The sequence below is a fragment of the Polyodon spathula genome, chromosome 15 (assembly GCF_017654505.1).
Source record: "Polyodon spathula isolate WHYD16114869_AA chromosome 15, ASM1765450v1, whole genome shotgun sequence".
Taxonomy (NCBI): Eukaryota; Metazoa; Chordata; class Actinopteri; order Acipenseriformes; family Polyodontidae; genus Polyodon; species Polyodon spathula.
Window position 1 is genome coordinate 6,728,137 of NC_054548.1, and position 22,659 is coordinate 6,750,795.

The window sequence follows — 22,659 nt, forward strand, 5'->3', positions numbered from 1 at the left end:
TACTGGCAAAACCACTCAGTCAGTACTCAAATGAGACTGAGGGAAGCCTGCTTGTTAGAATGAACTAACAGCCCTTGTAATGGTGATGCAAAAGCTGTCACCGAAATGGCATCAAGATGCTGTGGTTTGCAAGCAAGCACATCCGAAGCAGCATCTTGGTCCTGCGCAGCTCTGATGAACCCAGCAGCTGCTGTCACTACATGTGACAGGCCTGCACATAGTCTCTGTGAAAACAGAATGCGAAAATAAATATTTCAACAAAGGAGTAACAATTACTTAAATTATACAAACAATCTTGGAATTTTGGCCAAAGCCAAAATAAGATTAAAATAGTTCCTATTGCAGCCTGGGGGGAGAGCACAAAGTCAGCCGACTTATGTTGCTTGATCCCTGGAAAGGAGAGACTCAAGCAGGGGTCTTCATGCAGGGCACAAAGCCGCAGCGGGAAGTAACAAACAGGCTGTAGCGCAAAAAATAAATTAGTAAAACTAACAAATGTGTAAAGACACACATGAGAAAATTTATAGCAGAAAAATGCCAGGTCAGTTCTTGAAAAATGGCACTGGGGTCTGTGCACAAAGTCCTTTATACCCCCAGGAGCGGAAATGACTGCGTCACAGGCTCAGCTGAGGAACTTTGTTACATCTTATTCAGGTTTTATGTCTTTAGGAGGTAAATACCCATTTTACATTTAACACCATGGTGTTTTTACTATGGTAAACTTATGTTTCAAATGATAAGGTCTCAAACCTACCCCTGTTTTTTTTTGGTTTTGCTTTTAACAATATGGAAGGATGAGGCCCTAAAAGAGCAGTTTGTTGCAGGAAGAGACTTAATCAATGTAGCAGTTTCAGCATTCAGAATAGGGACACTGACTGAAAACAGTATCAGGGAAAACAACGTATACAATACACACACGTAAGTGAAACTCAACCTAAATCCAACCTCCTTTACTTTCCTTCTACTCTCCTCCATCTCAGTCTCCCTTGATGCTATCAATCTTTCTCCTTATGCAAGAAACCAAGGTGTTATTTTAAACCCTTCCCTCTCCTTTTCTCAACACATCTCTTCACTAACAAATACTTGTCATTTCATTCTTGGCAACATCTATAGAATCTGCCCTTTTCTGTCTTCTTATTCCACTGCTCGTCCAAGCTCTTGTTCTTTTTAGATTGGGTTATTGTAAATCTCTCCTCACTGGTCTCACTGCTTTTCACCCTCTTCAACTTATTCAAAATTCTGCTGCTTGTCTGGTATTTTCCCCAACCCCGCTACTCTCACACTACCCCTCTGCTTCACACACTCCACTGGCTACCTACCTCTGCTCGCATCCAATTTAACCCTTGCTCTCGCTCTAGTCCTCATACTGCCCCTTCCTAGCTCCAATCCCTCAGGTCTCCTTATATTCCCTCTCTGCTCATCCTCTACTGGCCGACTTGTTATGCCTTCTCTTCACTCTCCTTACTTCCGTGCTCGCTCCTCTACCCTCGTCCTCTTGTGATGGAACCAGCTACCGGTTATCCTCAGCTTTGACGTCTCCTCAAAACCCATTTATTCCATATTTACATGCAAATTCCTATTTATATATTTTTGTATTTTATTTATAATTTTTATATATTGTTTTGCATTTAATGCCTGCAATTTATATTTTGTTTAATTTTCTGCTAAATAAAAGCATCTGCTAAATAATAACTAATAATAATAATGAAGAAAACACCGCAACTTGCTGTATAAAGCCCACAAGAGACCAATACAAGCATAGACTTGAGCTGGCAATTTTAACTTATTTTCAAGCATAAGTCAACAGTACTGGTTATAAACCACTGAATGACTTCCAGCTCTGCTGCCTAGTTTTAATATAATAGTGAATAATTCATGAAACGAACAGACACAGCAGATACGACGCAGAGAACCACCGAAGCATACGAATCACCTTGGGGTAGGGCAAGGGAGGCACTGCTGCCTCAAAATTTAAGCAAAAAATTAAAACAAACAAAAAAACAACCAGAGTGATCACATACATTTAACTATTTGCATAAATATTACTTATTTTGCACGCAAGATGCTCCACGCGGTTGAGAGCCATATCGGTTGATGGAAAATCTAAATTCTCTGTGCTGTACTGCTACCTATACCAGTCACTGGAGGAGTGGAGGACAAAGGAGATTCTGCCTACTTCTGAAGTGTCATTAGCCAATTAGCGTTTTGCATTGTTAGTGTATCGCATAGTAAGCAAAACTTAAGTTTTTAGGTAAATTGCAGCATTTGTATTGAATAGCATCTTTTCAAATGTAATAGCAAGTGAGTTAGACCCGCTGCCAATATTTTATGCCTGCCCAATTTTTGGGGCCACTACTGATAGAGGACCAAAATAACCTCTTCTTGAGGGGATTTACCTAGTAGTCTGTAGAACTAAGGAATTCCATTAGCGTATTGTACATCCACTTTGCTTCCTTTCTTTCTAAATGAAGTAAAACAACAAGAGGAAAAAAGCGGTGGGTGGCGTTTGCAGATTATATCATGCAAAACAATAGTTGCAAGTTAGAGGTTATGGCATCCTCTCTAGATGCACTTCATATGTGGCCCTCAAGAGCTGACTGCAGCCTAGCTATTACCATCTGTCACCCATCCACATCTCCTACCAGTACGAGAACAAAGACAGTGTAACAAATATTAAACAAACAGTGGGAATGAATGAGTGAATTAATGATTACACAATTGAAATAGATCAACTTAAAAACATAAAAATAAAACAAACACAAACACACACTGTACCTCATGGACAATTAAAGTGCCTTCCTGTGAGGGAGTAATAGCAGGATCACTCTCAACATCGTCGTGAACAATCATCGTCTTCACGGACTCAGTTTCGCCATTACTCAATTTAGACAGTCTGGTGAAAGCAAGCCAGCAGTAAAAAGGATCAGTTTTATGAGCAACAGATACATTTTCTGCAAATCACTTACCAAAGTAATAACTACTGGCAATGAATCTTGCCCTTATGTTTCGGTTTCTGAACCTAATTCAATTTAAAAGGATTTAGATCCAGATACAAATATAAAATACCAGGTTCCACAAGAATGGTTTCGAAACACAGATCTCCACCTTACTGAACTAAACAAACTGATTTACATTTCCCTGAATAAATCTTGAACGTTAGGTGCACAGTAAAATTAAAGGCCTTTCAGAAAAAAAAAAAAGTGTTAAGTGGTAACTAAGCCTGCTCTTCTAGACAACAGCAAAAACATAGAAATGTGATGTTGAGTTACGGCTCATGCTCAACCAAATTAAAAGTGCTCTGTGACTAAGCTTGAATGGTTCAATGCAGCCACCACAGCTCCTCACATACGCTGCCCTGGAGTCTTCTGCACCAGAGGTCGACTCGTCTGCTCCCTCTTGCTCCAAGTCATCATCCTCCTCATCTGTGGTTCCTGATTCTTCACTGGAGGAGGAGTAGTCCGTCACTTTGTGAGGAGGCCGGGGGTCTTCAACTGCACGCAGCTCCTTGGCCAGAGCAGCAAGGTCCTGATGAGAGGTAGAGAAAGCTGTGAAGCATCGGAGCGTCACGTGAACAACAAAAATACAACAATGAGGTGGATCAATGAGGGTCAGGAGAATGCCAATGAGCTATCAAATTCAAACTCATCCAAATAAATAGTCTCGCAAACTGGATTCATGTTGAGCCGTAACACACGAGTGGCACAGGTTTAATAAACATGTTCTATGGCTCTTAAACCTGGTTGTCTTTACCTTCTTTCTTACGCTGTTTTTGTTTGACTGAGAGTTTCTTTTGTTTGTGTAAAATGGGACAGGCTGCTCTGGAAAATGCTGCATCCACAGTTATGTCTGCGCAGGAAACGGTCAACACGAAGAATGCTTCGGAGAGAACTTGGTTCATAGTCGTCCTCATTTATTTATTTTTACTGACGAGATGAAATTCGAGGTTTTTGTCCAGGTATCGGGGTGAAATTCTCTAGTTTCTCTTGCTGAACAAAAATACAACAGGTTTATGTCAACGTTTTCTTTTCTTGCTCTTTTAAAAACATTTGTTTAAATTGTTCCATTATTGGTGTGAATCAATTTGTTTTCAAATTGTCCACATCTGTTTTAAAATGTAGCCTAGTCTCTAATTTACAGGGCTTGTTGTAATTAGTGATAAATATGGAGACTTGACATAAGTGGCACTACACACTGAAGGTGGTGATGACATAGGAAGGAGTCCAATATAAAAACAATAGTCATTTTCATACATATGAAATGTAAATATCAAGATAAATTTCAGTTTAGGGGTCTTTGCCATGGTAACAAAATAGAATAAGTGTGTATTACGAGGGAGTAATACCATTGAGATTCTTGGGACAGTGTCACCCGTCTGAAAAATGTACGTCTTGCGTTTCGTGGGAGAGTTGCATTTAAAATCGGTTGGGAGCCGGGAGATGCAGACAACAGGATGAATCTCTGGCAGCAAGTACTTGGAGTTAGCCAATGATTGTGGCAATAAATCATAACGTTGACAAGCACTGTGAAACACGAACAAGAACTGGAAACAACAGTTTTTTGATTGTTTACTCAGACTGCGAGTAGATGACATTCTTGTGTTTCATTAGCTTTGATGGAGACTGCCTTATGTTAACTGAAACATCTCCAAAGAAAGTGCAATGGGAACCAAAGATGTTCCCTGCTGTGCCCGAGTATTGGTATCTCTTAATCAGCGAGACTGTTCGCTGGTGTCAATCCCTGCAGGGATGATGTTGATGCGACAGTCTCTGCAAAGCTTTATTAAGTGCCTATCTATTGTGCACAGGACTCCTCTAATGGTGCTGGGCTTGTATTCAGAGCCATCTTGTTTTTAATTGACAGATATAAAATCCGCTATAATACTGTGGAGCTGTGTGGTGGGTATGGTTTCTATTGCCTGCGACTCACTGTTTTCTGACAGTTTGGGCTGCAGTAGATGAATAGAGTTTTCGGATTCTCTTGCTTTTGGACAAACGCCAGTCTTTCTTCGGTAGTACTGCGGTCCTTTGAGAGAGCTACTACATTATATTGTTGGTTTTACTCGAGCAGAGAGTCAGCTTTCATGTCTGGGTGGCAGTTAGACTGAAAGTTGGCTTTGCTCTGCACAAACCACACATTGTCATTGGTTTAAAATAAGCCCAACGTTAGTATTTTCACCTTTCAATGATAATATCAGCACTTTACGTTCAGGGGTATTACAAGAATTTTTTTGATGATGCAGAATTGTAGATAAATCGTAATAATATAGATATATATATATATATATATATATATATATATTATATATAATATCTATATATCATATTATATATATATATATATATATATATATATCAACATACATTACTTAATTGACCCTCACTAAAAACTAAACTTCAGTAGACTTGTGTAAAACACGTTTTATTTGAATTAACAAAAATGATAAAGAATGCAATAAACACGTACTATTCCCATAACATGAATTCAACGCTTTAACTGAACAAAATGTTGCTTTTAGTTTGTTTTGAAAGAGTTCAAGTTATTGCAGGCAATGGTTCACTGGGATGAACTGATGGTGCTTGATAACCACTATAAGAACATAGCTTACCACTTCTCCCTATAGCATTCAGCAGTCATATGATTAGGTCATATGCAGCCATGTATGTTGACAAACCAGAGAGTAAAAGAAAAAGAAATAAATGCAAAAAAGGTCAGAATTTCATTTCAATAGCCTTTCTTAAAGCATGCATTACTTTGGGGCTATGGTCCTACAGTACATGTTATTGAAATTGTGTAATATTACATTGTCAAGCCTTCACATATTGCCCCCTTTGGTAAAAAAAAAATAACTAGATTTGTATTTCAAATCAGTGTACAAAATGTACAAAAAAAAAGTGTTAGTATTTTAAAAACTAGAATACAGAATACACCATCTTACAGCTGGCCTGCTTGGTCTGTAAACGTCCTTTTTCTCTTCAGGCTTTTTAGAGGCATTTTCTTGTCTTTGTGATGGGGAACCCTCTGATTTTGAAGATGCTGGGAAAAAAAAACACACAAATCTAAAAGAAAGCAGACAAGGCACTCTATCTGACGATGATTAATGTAAACAAGTGCAGTCAATGCTATTGCAAAGCAACCTGATCTGGATGAAGATGTCCAGCACCAACCATGTAAAACTAAACATACAAAGACAGTACAAATCACTGATGTGCTAACACAGCATTCAAATCTAGTCACTTCAGTCTTATTAATCCCCTGTACTAACAGCCCAGCTCTGAATTGAGGCGAGAGCTTGCTGTGCACTTTGAAAACCCAGGGGGATAGATAAAGTTATTAATTACAATAAATCTCCTAGCAACAGGGATGAGCAGATGATTCGAGAGCTCTGGATCCTTTGTGAAGAGAGGGAAGTGGATAAAAGGCAGGGTCGAATGGGTGTCTGACCAGTGGAAAGCATTGTGCCTATTGGTATATTGTGTGTGTTCACCCTTATACAAGGAACACCTGTACTGAAAAGGAAATTAAATACAATTACCCATGTGAGATTTATAAAGGGGTACTCATTATTAGGGGTTTGGTTATGGGTAACCATGCCCATAAACTATGTATCTCACCAAACAGGCAAATACAACTCATTGCATACTTATATAAAAAAAATCTCACATTTTATGCAACAAAGTTTGACAGTGAAATTTAAACTGCTGCTGACGGTTTAGATTTGGATGACACTGTTGCTAAGTATCTTATTCAATTCTCACATGATTGCATATAGTTCCAGTGTACAGACAGTGCTGTTTTTTTGCCCCTCCCTCACTCTCTCCCTGCTCAAGCTGGATATAATGAGTAATCGTTGCGAAACAGAAGGTAGTCTTACATCTGACGCGAAAGCGCTCCCCAGAGCCGCTCTGAGATCCCGGCTGGGAACCTGAATTACTGGAGCCCGAGGAGCTGCCACTGCCAGGCCTAGGCACCAGCTTCTCCACTCGCTCCCACAGCAGCCTGGGCTCAATATTGCTGTCAGGAGACAAACAAAATAATCCTTAAAAATCACCAAGACAAAAAGATGCATAAATACGAAATATAAAAAAACACAACTAATGGAGTTAATTCCAGATGTAGACTTAAAGTTTAAGTTAAATTTATATTTAATATTTGTAAAACTGTAGAATTAAATGTTGTGTACCACATAACAAATAGCAAGAAACTGTAGTGGCAGGCAGGCTTGTTTAAATCATTCCAGATTTATTCTATGGAAGTTATCAAAAAAAGGGGATTTATTTTTGCAAACTCAATTGGGGGGTATCTAAATTACCTAAAAACAGTAAAGGATATAAATACGCTAGGACATAAATACAGTTGCCCTTAAAGAGAGACAAATACACCTGCATACATTATAGGAGACAGTGCTTTTTATAACCTCGATACACAATGGCCTTCAGATCCAACACTTTTTAGTTCAATTAAATACATCCCATAACCTTAGATATAATGCCACTGAGTTAGCCAGGGGCACTTTCACAGCAGAGATGCATGATAATGTTATCACTTGATTAGAGAACATATTGTTTCTAATGGCCCGTGTTATTGAGTCATTAGTGCAGTTATGATTTGTTAATTGTATCTGCTTAATATGTATTAAAGATGAGATACAACCAACCTACAATGGCAAACTAAATCACAGATGGTGATCCTGTTCCCACCAATCAGAAAGAGCTGTAATGAAGGACTGTATTGTAACATTCACCTTTGCTCGGTAACCAGTACTATTCACATGGTAAAACTGATCACTTCCCTGAAGTCCACGTCAAACAAAGTGTTTCATAGGGCTGACTGTTCCCAGTTTCAAGTCAATATTTAAAGGGAAATGTATCCCTCAACATTCACTCTTCAGTTAAAAAGCCTCCCTTTATTTTAAGATTAGGTTACTGAGGAAGGCAGTTAAACACTCCAGGTAAAAAGATATTTTTATTATCATTTTCACTTTTATATAGCACCTTTCATAGTGGACCACCATCACAAAGCACTTTACAGAGGTAGTCTGAACTGTGCATTATATGCAGAGTCACTTACAATAGGACATTGATTTAACATCTAATCTCCAGGATGGAGCACAGAGAGGTTAAGTGACTTACTCAAGGTCAGTGGCAGTGGTGGGATTTGACCGGAGACCTTCTGGTTACAACCCCTGGACTTTAACCACTGGACTACACTGCCTCAAGGGATAGATCTTTTCTATACACTGCATAAAGTTGCTACCTATGAACAAACCCCCAAAGAATACCACACCCTGTTTAAATTTTCCTTGGCAACACAGTGTTGATAAAACCTTAACTCCTTCCAGCCAGTGAGACCTCTCAAGTATGTGTCATCTTTGTCAAGCACTTTGTTTGTGGAATGCATGTTAAGCATACCTAGCTAAATATCTATTAGCATATATTTACAGCAGGGGTGCTGTTCCTGTGCTGGAGTGCAGTTACATTCCATGATTAATATGTCGGGCTTCCTTATTTTCAGTTTGACAGAATTAGACTTTTTTTATCCTGAACTACGCCAGAGTTTGAATATAGAATTCATTTTCAGTTAACAAAAATTAAAACAAATGACCAAAAATGGAAAAAAGTTCCTTAACAAAATAGTAATAGAAACTGGAAAATGTTTAAAAACTAAATTAACAAACAAAAAACATAAAACTAAATGAGTTGTGTTCCTATCGTTTCATGAAAACGCTATACAAATAGTAAAGCCAAGTTGCAATGATTCCTTGCTCTGTGGTACTGTTGCCTAAAGCACATGGACGAATGTGTTTGCACTGACAAAAAGAGATTCATATGCTTTTTTTGTATGCAGCAACTCAGTGTGAACCTAAAAAAAGATACTGAAACTTCTAAAACTGAAATCTCTTTCTGAATTTAGTTTAACTGAAACTAAAGGTAAATAATTTAAAAACAAAATAAACTGAAATAATAAGCTTAACTAAATAAAAACTGAATTGAAATGCTGAAACTGAAAAACACACTGGCTGGAGGTTGCATGCCTATTTGGCTGACATGCACACCTTGGTGAATGTAAACAAACCAGACTGTCAACAAGTTCCGTTTTCTGGAAACTGAGAATCCCAAAAACGGTGAACTATGAAAAAAAGACTGCAGTGAAATGCATCAACAGCGTGGGTCACAGGGCTTAGCAGCAAGACACAACTGTTTGTTTGCTCAGGTGTTTAGCTCAGAGAAGGGGGGAAATTAACCTTGTGGAGTTCCTTTGGCCAGCCTGGTTGCTGGGCTGACCGCTCCCCTGCAGTGGGGAGTCTCGACGGGACAGCACTGGAGACCTGGATGTCGTCCTCACAGGAACCTTAAACAATCAGAGGCGTTTACTTAACAGGACATATAGCAGGAGTGCTAAAGCAGTTCAAGCCCTGTCAAATACAATACATAAACACCTTGTCAAGTGTATGTGAAGTTCAAAGCCATAAATCTGTTCTACTGAAAAACGTAAAACCTACTACTGTATTTCCAAAGCTAAAATTAAAATCAGCATTTTATCTAGCGAATCCATTCTAACACAGCCATTGAAAGTATACCAAAAACTGAATAAAAAAAAATAAAATTAACAGGTTTGTGGGATGAGCATACCTACGAATGTTTTGTAAGTGTGCATGAGTGATGCTAGAGCTGCAGAACGACAAGTGCACAGAGGGGAAAATGAATTGATTAGCAGACGGCAGAGACAAACTAAAAACAACCGGCTATAAGAATGGATTGCTGTGCTGCTTCATCAAAGTTTACATCTCCCTTTTCGGTATTGCAATGAAAACGCAAAAAAAAAAAAAAGTGCATTGGGCCTGATACCTTGCTATTACCTATAAAAAACAAAGGAAGAGAAACGACACAATTTCGATAAATCACTCCTCCATTTGTTTTTATTGCCCATTCAATATTTCAAAGCCAGTGGTAAAAAGGGTTTTTATTAAGGGTTAATTTCTTCGTCAGTATCTCAGGACCTTGTGTGTCATTCCACAAGTTCCACCCCACCCTTCTGTCCCCAGGTAGCACAAACTACTTCAATGCTGCCTCTTACCCTGGGAGGCACCTCCTCACTGTCTGCTCTAGCCCAGACCCCTGGGTATCTATCCTTTTGGCTGGGGTCAGGCATGTCTGACCTAGGCTCAGAGCTTTGCTGCTTGTCATTACGTGAAGGTGGACATGGGTCCTGAGAGCGAAGATGGAGATGTGCAAAAATAGGAGAAGGGTCGCTGAAGGAATGGGATCGAGACACGGGGGACGCGCTATTCTTGAGAGATGCCAGGTGGGACCACTGTACCTTACAGGGAGAGAACAAACAACTTTCAGCTTGCATTGGGGTGTGGTGTGCATGGCACAAAAAGGAGAAAATACAGAAAATGGAAATGAATTCAGACAAACATTACATGTACATATACAGATATGAAAGCTGACAAGCAGGCATGCTCTAGCATTTATGGCACAAGTCTATAATTAGACAAATACCTGCATATATAAACACATTGTCCAAACACAATACAGCATGTGTAACTCATACATTTATAGAAACAGTTAACAAGAAACAGGAAAAGTATTAATATTTTTAAAAGTGCAGACTCTGGAAGGTACTGCGACGTTTCAGTTAATATTTAAAGATAAATTGGTCTTAATGGGTTGTCTGTACCTGAAAGCAGTGAATACTGAATGCATTTTGTACCTGTGGTTCCATTGGCCTGTGCATTGCTGACGGGGCAGGCTCAGGGTTGCCATTTGAGAAGGACTCTGATCGGGAAGGCACAGGGGGCTCCAACACTTTGCTAGGCTGTTTTGATTGCGATTGAGGCGAGCCCTGAATAGTCTTTCGAAACCTTTCGTCAGCCTGGGTGAACAAATAAGGAACAATCTTATTTTGAATTCTGTAGGCAAGGCAGTTAATAGTAAGCATTAAAAGTAATAAAAAAAAAAAAAATGTTCATGCCATGACAAGACTCTTGAGACAAACCCCGTTTTCCTATACAAAACTTAAGAGTTCACCCACATAGATGGTATGGATAGCAAACAGGCAATTTTTTATACTGAGGAACCATGTGAGAAAAGGCATATTCAAGATATATTTGAAATGACGTTAATTAATGTAGAAGCCAATCATTGTTTTCCACATTTTCACTGTACAAAAGGGACAGCCAATTAATATTATAGGCAGTATAGGCCTATATCTTTCATTAGGTTCATAGGCGCAAATCAGTAAGCATCAAGATTAAATGCAGATGCTACCACTGTGATCAGGAAATATCTGTTTTCTGCTTCACGGTTCTAAAATGATAACACTATTGTACTCATTGACCACTGTTTACCAAACAATTCAATTCCAGCCAGTTTAATTCTACTGCTGTACTTTTATTTAGCATTTTGGGAAAATTCTCAAATACAAATATTACTTCCTTGATTAGTTTTATATCATCCTAAAACAGTATTACTAAAAAAATTAAACAGTGGTACTGCAGCATAAAGACCTTCCAATGACTTCATTATTAACACTGAAGCAGAAAGGCAAAGATTTGGAGATAAATCGCACACATCATGATGAAAGAACACCAGTGTGCTGCTCCGCAACATGCATGCATAACTTCAGATCACCAAATCACAAAACAATGCTTATTCTCTGTGAATGCAGGGGACACATTGTTCATCAACGTACTCGAAAATCATTAAATAACAAGGCAGCTCCATCTGCAGTGATTTTTACATTAAAATCATTTTATAAGTTTGCTGAAATTGAGGAAAGCCCAGTCTAATTTGTCAGTGCAATGTTGAAAATGCACACACGCTGTTATAAAGAAACAAATCAAACAAAGGCAGCCGTTTTCATAGCATGACTATCTGTAGAGTGAGACATGCTACACAAGCGAGACTTCATCAGGATGGTAACCTCTTGTGGTAAATCACACTTGACACAGCGTAGCAATTAGAAAATGTGTGCGGTTTCTAGTCGCGAGCTTGATCATGATTATTGTGTATGAATTAATCCTTCAATCCGCTCATGTAAGAATGGCACTCTATAAAGCAGAATGATTATGAGGAATGTTCTATCTTACTAAGGAAATGGAGTAGGCAGTAGTTGGAAGGCAGTTCGGTCCAGCAGTCAGAGTCAAGGAAAAACAACCAAGAGACCCTGGGTTCAAATCCCAGTTTGGCCTCTAGCTCACTGCGTGGGTCGATGGACTTGACCGACCTTGCACTTTGGTCTTCTTGGCAGTACAAATTGGAAGCAGCAGCAGGCCAACTACTTAATGAGATGCTGAATCTCAAGCTATGTAGTGGATAAAAATAAATAAAAAAGAAAGTAAATAAAAATCAAGATTATGCCACTCACACCACCAATGCCACCACTGAGCACCCCCTAGGACTATGGTGATGTGTGATAAATATGCCAGAAGCAATGGCACTGTGGTTCACCTCTCTCGCTCGCTCTGCTGGTTCATGGGGCAGGGGTTTCAGCTCTGCTGGCTGGTATGGTTGCTGCTGCTGTGGCTGCTGTTTATTCCTGTCTTGCTGCTGCCTATGGTCGTGCTGCAGTGAAAGAAGGTAGGCCTGCTCCTGCTGTAACTGACGTTGCAGTCTCTCTGCCTGACGCTGCTCTTCCATCTCCCGCCATTTGTACTCCTGATGTACAGAGAGTGCAAGGGTTCAGGTATACATGGGTACACAGGTCAGGACTTGCTTCTTTAACACTAGCGGTGCCCTCGATGGCTCAAGCTTGCATTCCAGAGTCCAAAAGACTACCTACGCATGTCGTTTGCCTCAGATGATCAGTCTTGCAGAACTAATTCAATTTGAAAAGTATGCACTGGCCTTTTTGATTTTATTCATCCTGGTCTTCATAGCAGCAAATGGGCCATATAGAATTTAAAAATCAGCCAGGGCACAGCTAAAGTTAAAGAATAATAATTAATTGTATTTTTAAAAATCAAAAAGTTTTTAGGTTTAGGTATTTGGGCTTAATCTGTAGGTCTCTGGCTGTACGAGCATTTGCACCACAGACAAATTCCTGAGGTGAGCATGGCTGGCAGAAAACATACAAAGAAAATCAAAATAAACCTGGCTAGCTAACTGGAGGCCAGTGAAGGACTAGAGACAAAAAGGAAGTGCCACTTGTGTTGAATGATCAAGAGTCTGCCAGTGGCGTGCAGGGCTGATAGTGGGAAACTCCATGCGTACACACTCTTCTTGGGAAAGCAGCTCCATCCAGTGTGTGGCAGTGCAACTGCTGATCTGCAAAGTGACTTGCTAACTGGAATTCTGAACTGCTTGAATTAAAAGGGCTTGTTCCGATAGCTTGTCTATGTGCTCCCCACCATTTAAACCCCACCACACTATTGACAAGTTGCATCTTTATTGTTATGTCTCAAGATTCTTTACCAATTTCCTCTGCTTTCGTTATGGTGGCGTTTCACACAATTCTACCCACCTCTGCATTTACAAATAAAAAATAATTTGTTAAATCTATCAAGCAATGTAATTATAAAAGATATGGAGTGGGTGAAGCGATAAATCAGACACTTCCTCTTATTAAACTCAGCCAAGGTGAGGACTCTAAGTTGGTAACGGCGCATGTGTTTGCTGATGTCACATTTAACCCTATATATGGTGATTCAGTATTTATATAATGGTCAAATTAGGCCCGCATTACAGTAGGAGTTTAACAATCCTTATAAAGGATCATCTCCCCCCAAAGACAAGCTTAGCAGCAGCCTTGGTGACATATTCCCTTTTTAAAGCCTGCAGCAACAACACAGCGCCTCATCAGAAAAGGGCCAAGCAGGCCTCATAAATCCCACCATTAATGTTCAGCTATAAAAACGTGACAGCTCTTTAACAAAGCACCGCTGCTGCTACTGCTTGTAACACACACCAGTTTGTGCAGCTGTGCCCGGTGCACAGTGCAACTAAGTCTGCCAGTGAGATCAAATCGCCCAAACTTGTGAATCAAAAAAGACAACAGTGACTTACCAGTAACATGGCCTGCTCATGGAGCAGCTGCTGCTGAAGAATTTCCAAGTGCCGCTGTTCCTCCTCCAGCTGTCGCCTGATGTATTCCTGCCACACAGAACCACACAATCATTAATATTGGGACAAGGAGGCACAGCACTGCAAGACATGCCTTCTCTGTCAGTTCAGTGCAAGCTAAATTTCCCTGGCAAACATCTGGTTGTTTTAACCATTCCTATGAAAGTTGATGCAAAGACTCATGGATAGTTTAACCCCAAATACGGTTCATTCTAACATTTCTGGTGAATATGGATGATTGTTGTTGAGGGACTTTGTTTATTTATCTTGAGAAATACACCTTCATATTGTACATACCCAATCTTAAGACACGAATACTAAAAAGAAATCAAATTAAAACAACGAAACCAGAAAATATTCATTATACTGCCAACTATCCCCATATTCTTGGGAACAATCTGGGAACTGCATATATGACTATATTTTAGATTACATGACAGTTTAAAATGGCACTGAGGTTGAAACTACAGTCTGGGTATGATGACAAAGTCATTAGCCTTATCCATTTAATAACTGTTCAGTACGTGTGCGTGAATAATAACCAGGGTTCTCCCCAGGAATTCCATACAGCCGAGCGTCAGGACATTATAGCCAGGAGCAAAATAACTTGCCTTACCTTAAACATATAATACGACAAAGAATTTGAATAATGTGTCGTCTTTCGTTGACTGTATCTGGTTGTGCTTTATGTTCTACATTCTTTTTCATGACTATTATGGTAAATTACTGTGCTGAAGCACTCTATGATTTGACTGGGGAAAGATAGCGAAGGTTTATTGTAGTTAAAAAATCCCCCAAAAAACCCAACGGTAACCTTTTCAATGCCTTTTTAGCTTCACTATGGTGCTTCATTTAAATTGGTTTTCTTTATGTTAAGTTTTCAGGGCATTTTGTGAATGCAAGTCCATTTTTGTTTTTCGTTCTATATTTTTTTTGAATGCAACTGTTCATTTTAACCATTTAATTTATTTACTTATTTATTTACACACGTTTGGTCACCATCATACCTGCCGATTGAAACCAGAGTGTAATAATCCAGCACCTCTGCACTTAAGCATTTGTATGTCAGCTGACAAGTGTTCAGCTGATATCCCATCACACCTTTCTTCTTAAAAAGGTGTACAGCCTCTATACATGAACCCCCAATTTCTCAAGATACAGTTTTTCAAAATATATTGTGCGATATATCAACTATGAATTTCATGTACAGGTTCACTATATTGTGCTACTAGGGGTTATACATTCCTGTGTAGATATTATGTCTGGGACCCAGCTCTGATCCAACAGTGCTGATGCTACCTGCTCTCTCTCGACCCTCCTCTTCTCCTCCTCGGCTCTCCTGCGTTCCTCCTCCTCCTTACGCCTGCGCTCCATCTCTTCCATTCTGCGCTTCTCTTCCTGCTCCCGGCGCCTCTGTTCCCGCTCCTGTTGCCTTCGAACCTCTCGCTCACACCTTTGTTGCTAAAGAAATGAAAGAACAACCGTTACCTTTGCTGTCAGGTGGGGAATTAAAGGTTGATTTAATCTACAGTACAGCTTGTCAGTGTCAATTATTTTTATTTTCTGTTTGACTTACAGTGGTGGAGGTCCAGGTAATGACCTGAGCATTGCTTGACTGTGTTTTGTGCAAGAAGCATAGTTGAAGTGTTTTGCCATTACAGCCTTATTCAGATCGAAACCCTTAGGTCAACACTGATTGCAAAGCGCTTTTCAGTCAGGTTGTTTTGGATCGGTTTACTTGAACAGCTCAAATCAGTGATGTAACTGAACAATAAGGTCACGACATGATGAGTCTGACAATGTGCGATTTGTAGCAAGATAAAATCAAACACTGTTAAAAAGCAAAAAAAAAAACAAAAAAACAAAATGAGAATTGTGTATTGATCATTCAAGAATCGTTTGAAGGACTACAAAATCATGATTTAGTGCTTTTGGTCACATTTCTCAACCTGTAGCACACATGTATCAAGTTTAACTAATGCACAAATTACTGTTTCAGGATAAGAGAGGTGTGAAGCATACCTAGCACCTGCCTAAACCAGGCTTTGTAGAGAAGGGCTTCAATCCAACAATTTAAATGTACAGAAAAGTGACTAGTTGAGGCACCTAGCTTTTTAATGCACTGTAGTTTTAAATACTTTGCAGGTAGTGTCTTGCTGAGGTAGACTGTGAGGTTTCCCAAACTACACAGCACAGTTTACACTTGTGTTTAAGATATTTTGCCTGGATATACTGCATTGCAGGTATTTAAGTGCAAAAACAAAAAAAAACATCTGAGTGTGCATGTTACCGAAAGTTTGTGGCAGGTGTGGAACCTAGAACTGACCATGCATTGCCTCCCCACTACTATGAATAAAATGGCATATTGCTTCATACCAAAACCCTGATTTGAGCTTCATGCTACTGTTAATCAAGTACTAGAATCAAATCATGCTACTGTTAATCAAGTAATAGAACCAAATCATGGTTGTCACAGAGTTTTAAAGCCATTAAGTCCCTGTCTTTTTAGTCAACAGAGATGATTGATACGTTTTAGATGTTCAAAGAAATAATTGGTATTAAACATGGGTGAGTTTACAACTCCATACCAGTGTTTTTTTTTTTTTTTTTTTTTTAAAGGTCTATTGCCCACGGGAAAAAAAGAAAGCTAAATTAGTGCCAGTCTACAGAGAAACCAAATTCAAGGGGCACAACTGTGTCATTGTCTGGAGTGCCAAATTAAACAAGGAGATGGAGTTCCTTGCGCCAACCACCACCTTCCTGTCAGTAACCACTGCAGCAGCCCTGCCAGAAAGCAGGAATGCTTCGCACCGGACAACTTCAGCTCCTTGGTAATAGTGCTGGCCTGCTGCTTCATCTTACTGGGCGGATTGACAAGACGGGTCATTTCCAAAACAAGCATTTCTTTTGAACCCCGACTTTTAGTTATCAATCGTTCATAATTTCACTACCAGAGTCATTATCAGTTGCACATGAACTTTAAAAATATGGTTTTAGACACTTTTGTATATATAAAAGCTTGTAATGTCACTGGAGTTCATTATAAACTTCCTATATTGTAGGATATACTGAAAACTACTGCAATCAGATATTGTGATACCAATAAAGTAAATTAAGTAACAATAGATTATCAATATAAAAGGAGGGGCTCGTGATTCACTAGTGCTAATAGGAGGTTGTACTTGTATTTTTTTATTTTAAAGCCTTGGTGAGGACTCCCTTAAAAACCTTTTATGGAACATTATGTAATTTTATGTATTTCAGCAAGTGCTGTAAGCAAGCTATTGAGGAAAGTTTAACTGATTCTGTGAAATAATATTGAACTTTGACTGAATGGCCATCACTTGGATGAAACAGATGGCTGTTATCTACTTTAGTTTGGTTTACAGTAGTTAATGAAATAACTGAAGTGTATAGTGATCAGCAAGGACTGAACGGACGGTAGCAGCTTGGCATTTATTTAGCTCTAAAACAACTTGTTATTTTGTTATTTCAGGATATATCCTTTTTGTAGCAGCTGTCTGGTGAAAAAAAGATACACTATCAATCAAAGACTGCTACCCAGTGGCGGAGCATGTTCACTTAGTCATAAAACTGTGTACAAGACACTTCAAAAACAAGTTATTCAAGATGCAGAATGTAATTAAATATTTTAACATAACATTATTCATTGACTTTATGAAACAATTAATTCATTCTATATGGTGATGCAAAACATTTGGCCAGAGCTGGAGGGCAGATGAACAGAAATACATATTTACAATGAGTGTTTATACATTATTCTGCAGCTCGATCAGCTGTTTAAAAGCCAACAGTGACCAATCTGCCAATATTACTGGGAAGTGCATAAAAGCATATTTTAAATACATAATATAATTGATAATTGTTGCTCCCACAAAATTCAGTAAAAAAGCTAACACGCAAGACTATAGTGAAATTAAATATAAAATGTTAAATACGGTTTAAAAGGATCTGGCTCCCCCACACCTGCCACCATGCAACGATAATTTACGCAAATCAGGAAAGTGAAATTCCAATTTTGAGCTTTTGTGCAATCTCTTGTTTCAAATCAAAGGCATTCTAGCTAATAAATGGCAGAGAGGGAAGCGTGTGCTTGAGACATCTTGACCTTGGCATGTGCTTAAATAAGGCCTGTGACAACTTAATCTTGCTTTCTGTTTTCAGGCTCCCACTAAAAAAAATATATATATATATATTAAAAATGAGTAACTTTTTTTTCTGCCCTAAATGCAGTAAACTGCCCCATGCCCCAGGAGTAAGTGAACAGAAAATACATAGTAGTGGTGTGTTTATGGGATCCTAAAACCTGAAAACCCTGTAAAAATCAGAGGCAAGACCTCAGATTTAAATAAATAAATAAATAAATAAATAAATAAAAGCTTTAAAACAATGAAGAAGGGATTTCAGATTTCATTCTACCACGTGGTTCTGCAACAGACAGTAGCCAAGTGCAATTTGCACTTTGGTTTAATAAAAACAAGCCTATAAAAACACAGAATCCTTGTTTTTGCCACAAGTGTGGTTCAGCCCACCCCCCACCTCCTGAAATGACCCAGCTCATCCAACTAATACCATCCTATACACTGACAGACTGTTCCAATAAGAGCTAAAGAAATCCACGCAAGTCATGAATAAAATAGCCTCCACACCACATGCATAGGCTCAACGCAGTGCTCATCCCTGTATCTAAGGGGAGTATCATACTCTAGCACAAGGCCTAGACACCTGTGCACTGACACAATCTATATGGTCTAGGAACCCAGCCAACATGTTAATAAGAGGCTTGTATTTTTTTTTTTTTTAAACCAATTTTACAGGGAGCAGGTCTGTGTTCCAGCAGCTGTTTGCAAATGACTGGACCACATACAGTATATGACTTAATCTGTGCAGTATACAAACAGGACTGCCAAACCCATCTGTCTCTCACACACAAATACATCAGTTTTGAAAATGTTAAAAAGGGCAAGTAACCTGCTTTTGAAAGGGTTATTTGTTCAGACAATTATCAGTTTCTCTGGTTTTACTATTTATAGGTATGTGTTTGGGTAAAATGAACATTTTTGTTTTATTCTATAAACTACTGACAACATTTCTCCCAAATTCCAAATAAAAATATTGTCATTTAGAGCATTTAGTTGCAGAAAATGACAACTGGTCAAAATAACAAAAAAGATGCAGTGTTGTCAGACCTCAAATAATGCAAAGAAAATAAGTTCAGATTCATTTTTAAACAACACAATACTAATGTTTTAACTTAGGAAGAGTTCAGAAATCAATATTTGGTGGAATAACCCTGATTTTCAATCACAGCTTTCATGCGTCTTGGCATGCTCTCCACCAGTCTTTCACATTGATGTTGGGTGACTTTATGCCACTCCTGGCGCAAAAATTCAAGCAGTTCGGCTTTGTTTGATGGCTTGTGACCATCCATCTTCCTCTTGATCACATTCCAGATGTTTTCAATGGGGTTCAGGTCTGGAGATTGGGCTGGCCATGACAGGGTCTTGATCTGGTGGTCCTCCATCCACACCTTGATTGACCTGGCTGTGTGGCATGGAGCATTGTCCTGCTGGAAAAACCAATCCTCAGAGTTGGGGAACATTGTCAAAGCAGAAGGAAGCAAGTTTTCTTCCAGGACAACCTTGTACTTGGCTTGATTCATGCGCCCTTCACAAACACAAATCTGCCCGATTCCAACCTTGCTGAAGCACCTCCAGATCATCACCAATCCTCCACCACATTTCACAGTGGGTACGAGACACTGTGGCTTGTAGGCCTCTCCAGGTCTCCGTCTAACCATTAGATGACCAGGTGTTGGGCAAAGCTGAAAATTGGACTCGGAGAAGATGACCTTACTCCAGTCCTCTATGGTCCAATCCTTATGGTATTTTGCAAACCTCAGCCTGGCTCTTCTTTGCTTCTCATTGATGAATGGCTTTTTTCTAGCTTTGCACGACTTCAGCCCTGCCCCTAGGAGCCTGTTTCGAACCGTCTTCGACGTGCACTTCACCCCAGCTGCCGTTTGCCATTCTTTTTGTAGGTCACTTGATGTCATCCTATGGTTGCTGAATGACATTCGAATGAGTTGACGGTCATCCCGGTCAGTGGAGAGTCATTTCCGCCCTCTGCTGGTCTGTAGCTTTGTTGTCCCCAATGTGTGCTGCTTGACCTTGTTCTTATGAACCGCCGTCTTTGAGATTTTAAGGATGGAAGCAACCCGACGCTCACTGTATCCCTCTGCCAGTAAAGCCAGAATTGAACCCTTCTTTTCCTCACTTTCCTTTTCAACTCTTCGGGCATGGTCAATAGTTATTTTTTGATTCCAATTACTTTTGAGGTACTACTAGCACTGTTCTGCTATCCAGCTGGTCCTATTGCAAGAGGATAGTGATGACCACAGGAGTGGTTTTTATACTTTTTCTCGTTAAATAAGATTTGGTTCAGGTGATCCCCTAATCAGTAACTCATTCAGTAGAATGAGGTGTGCCTGTGTTGGAATTCAACAGACACTGGAATGGAATGGCTGCCATACATGTAGAGATGCTGATTTAAGAAAAATTTGCATCTCTCCTACAATATTTTACTAATGTATTTAATGTATTTTACTCATGTACGAATGTATTTATTACACATGTATCCATCTATAAAAATAAATGCATGCATACATATTATAAAATCAGAAACTGTCCTAGGAGAAAAGATATTAAGAATCAATAACTGTGCTGTCCAAGCTTAAAAGTTTGAACTGGAATTACCGTGTGAAAATCTGAAAAACAAAAGTGTATTGTACCCAATTAAAGTTATTGTGACTTAATCCTGTGAAGGTTTTCTGGGTGTCCTGAAAACAGAGTCTGCATATATAAACCAACTGCAGATAAACTTTGCCAAATGCAGCGTAATGACATTTAAAACAATTATATGAAGCCCTGTAAAGATGCCACCATCTGAGGCTCCCCTGGTATCTGTCCCCGGTCCGAGCACTCCTCACCTCCTCAAGCCGCCTCCTCTGCTCCTTCTGCTGCTCGATACGTTTCTGCCGCTCGGCCAGCAGCTGCCGCTTGTACTCCTCCTGCTCACGCAGCTGCTGCTCCTGGAGGAGCTGCTGTCTCCTCAGGGCCTCAGAGCGCTCCTTGTTCTCCTGCTGCAACCGCAGGAAGTCCCGCCGCAGCGTCGATTCACCCGGGACATTCACGATGGAGCTACCAGAGAGAGAACAGTCAGTCAGCACTACAACACGCAAGACAATGCAGCGTTTGGCAGGTGTAGAGCATCGGCATTCACCAAGAGTGGGGACAATATTGGTATAAATATTAACTATTAGAACTGGAGACACCCATCCAACAAAAGCATCAGCTGCAGTGTTTTATAACTAATCCATCCGTAACTTCAAAATGCTCATTTATACCTGGTAAAACTAACAAACAAAAGCAAATAAATCGACTAAAGCTTTCAGAAACACTAACACAGAATTAGCCAGAACATTTGTCGGCTTGACCGAGGTTTCTTATAAACACCTATATACAGAGTTATTAACCTGGTTATTTACCAAATTCACTAGGATTGACAGAACAGGTATTGCTATTCAACTTTTTGTAAGAAAGCACATTACAACGACTATGATTTAAGAGTTTTTACACGACGATCTAAAAGTAATTAACATTGTAAAACATGTGCTAGATCCTGGCAAACAGTTAAGCAGTCATTTCAATTTTGCAATCCAAGCCAATTTTTTGTTCGTGTTGATTCAAAAGGACTCAAGAAGCCCCATAGAAACAGTAAGTGTAGTGGAAACCATGCAGGACAGAGTTTGGCAAAACCACCCCCCCTCACGATTTTATTAACCAACTCCAGTAAGTCCCTATACAGAATTGCTTATTGACCATTATAATATAGTGCTTGTTGTACTGTACATTTCATTTTTTGCCTCCAAAACAAGACACCTTTCTTCTTTCCTAATCATTGTGAAGTTTTTTTTTTGTTTTTTGTTTTTCTATTATAAGAGGATATCAGTTAACAGGCTTTTAAACTCATTGTAAAAAACAAACACACTGAAACCAAAAGGGAGAGAAAATAATAATAACGCGAAGTTCATATCCACACTTATCAGGGTATGAGGGGTATGGGGAAAACGATACTAAAAAGTCAAAGAAAAGGCAAGGACAGCGTTTCACGATGCTTCACCACAGTACATTGTTTCCCTACCACTAATACTGGCCAGACACTGAAACAGGTACCTTTTGTGTGGGAGATTTTTAGAGACACTTACCAAATATGATGTAACACCTTAATAAAAACATGTGGGCACTGGGGGGGGGAGAATCCAAATGAGTCAGCAGCCTAAAAGTACAGCTAATATTTTAATCTAATTCAACTTCTTCATTAGCTGCATTAGAATTCATGTGAAAGCAAGAGGTTTATTGACCTTTAGTCTAGGGAAATGTAGACAAATTCTAGTGAGTTCACCAGTAATGCCTTATACCAAGTGCCTTATCAGGATGTTGAATAACTGTAGAAGGAAGCATGAAGAGATGCTTACGGTGAAGCGTCTATCCCTCGATGTGACAAGGCACAGAAG

The 22,659-nt window shown here is 39.4% G+C and overlaps 1 protein-coding gene across 8 annotated transcripts in view; it reads right to left on the reverse strand.

The window, feature by feature from the left end:
- Nucleotides 1-22,659, reverse strand: part of LOC121327632 (mitogen-activated protein kinase kinase kinase kinase 4) — a 92,178-nt gene that overhangs the window by 15,900 nt on the left and 53,619 nt on the right. For 3 of the 8 annotated variants that reach the window (XM_041271760.1, XM_041271756.1, XM_041271758.1), the window contains exons 12-22: nucleotides 21,073-21,283; nucleotides 15,363-15,524; nucleotides 14,007-14,093; nucleotides 12,453-12,659; nucleotides 10,714-10,875; nucleotides 10,075-10,317; nucleotides 9,242-9,348; nucleotides 6,872-7,011; nucleotides 5,936-6,033; nucleotides 3,350-3,525; nucleotides 2,776-2,893 (exon numbers count right to left, since the gene is read on the reverse strand). In XM_041271760.1, the coding sequence (XP_041127694.1) occupies nucleotides 2,776-2,893; nucleotides 3,350-3,525; nucleotides 5,936-6,033; nucleotides 6,872-7,011; nucleotides 9,242-9,348; nucleotides 10,075-10,317; nucleotides 10,714-10,875; nucleotides 12,453-12,659; nucleotides 14,007-14,093; nucleotides 15,363-15,524; nucleotides 21,073-21,283 (1,711 nt within the window). The remainder of the gene's footprint in view (nucleotides 1-2,775; nucleotides 2,894-3,349; nucleotides 3,526-5,935; nucleotides 6,034-6,871; nucleotides 7,012-9,241; nucleotides 9,349-10,074; nucleotides 10,318-10,713; nucleotides 10,876-12,452; nucleotides 12,660-14,006; nucleotides 14,094-15,362; nucleotides 15,525-21,072; nucleotides 21,284-22,659) is intronic. The other 5 variants (XM_041271763.1, XM_041271761.1, XM_041271762.1 and 2 more) reach the window with 3 other exon arrangements.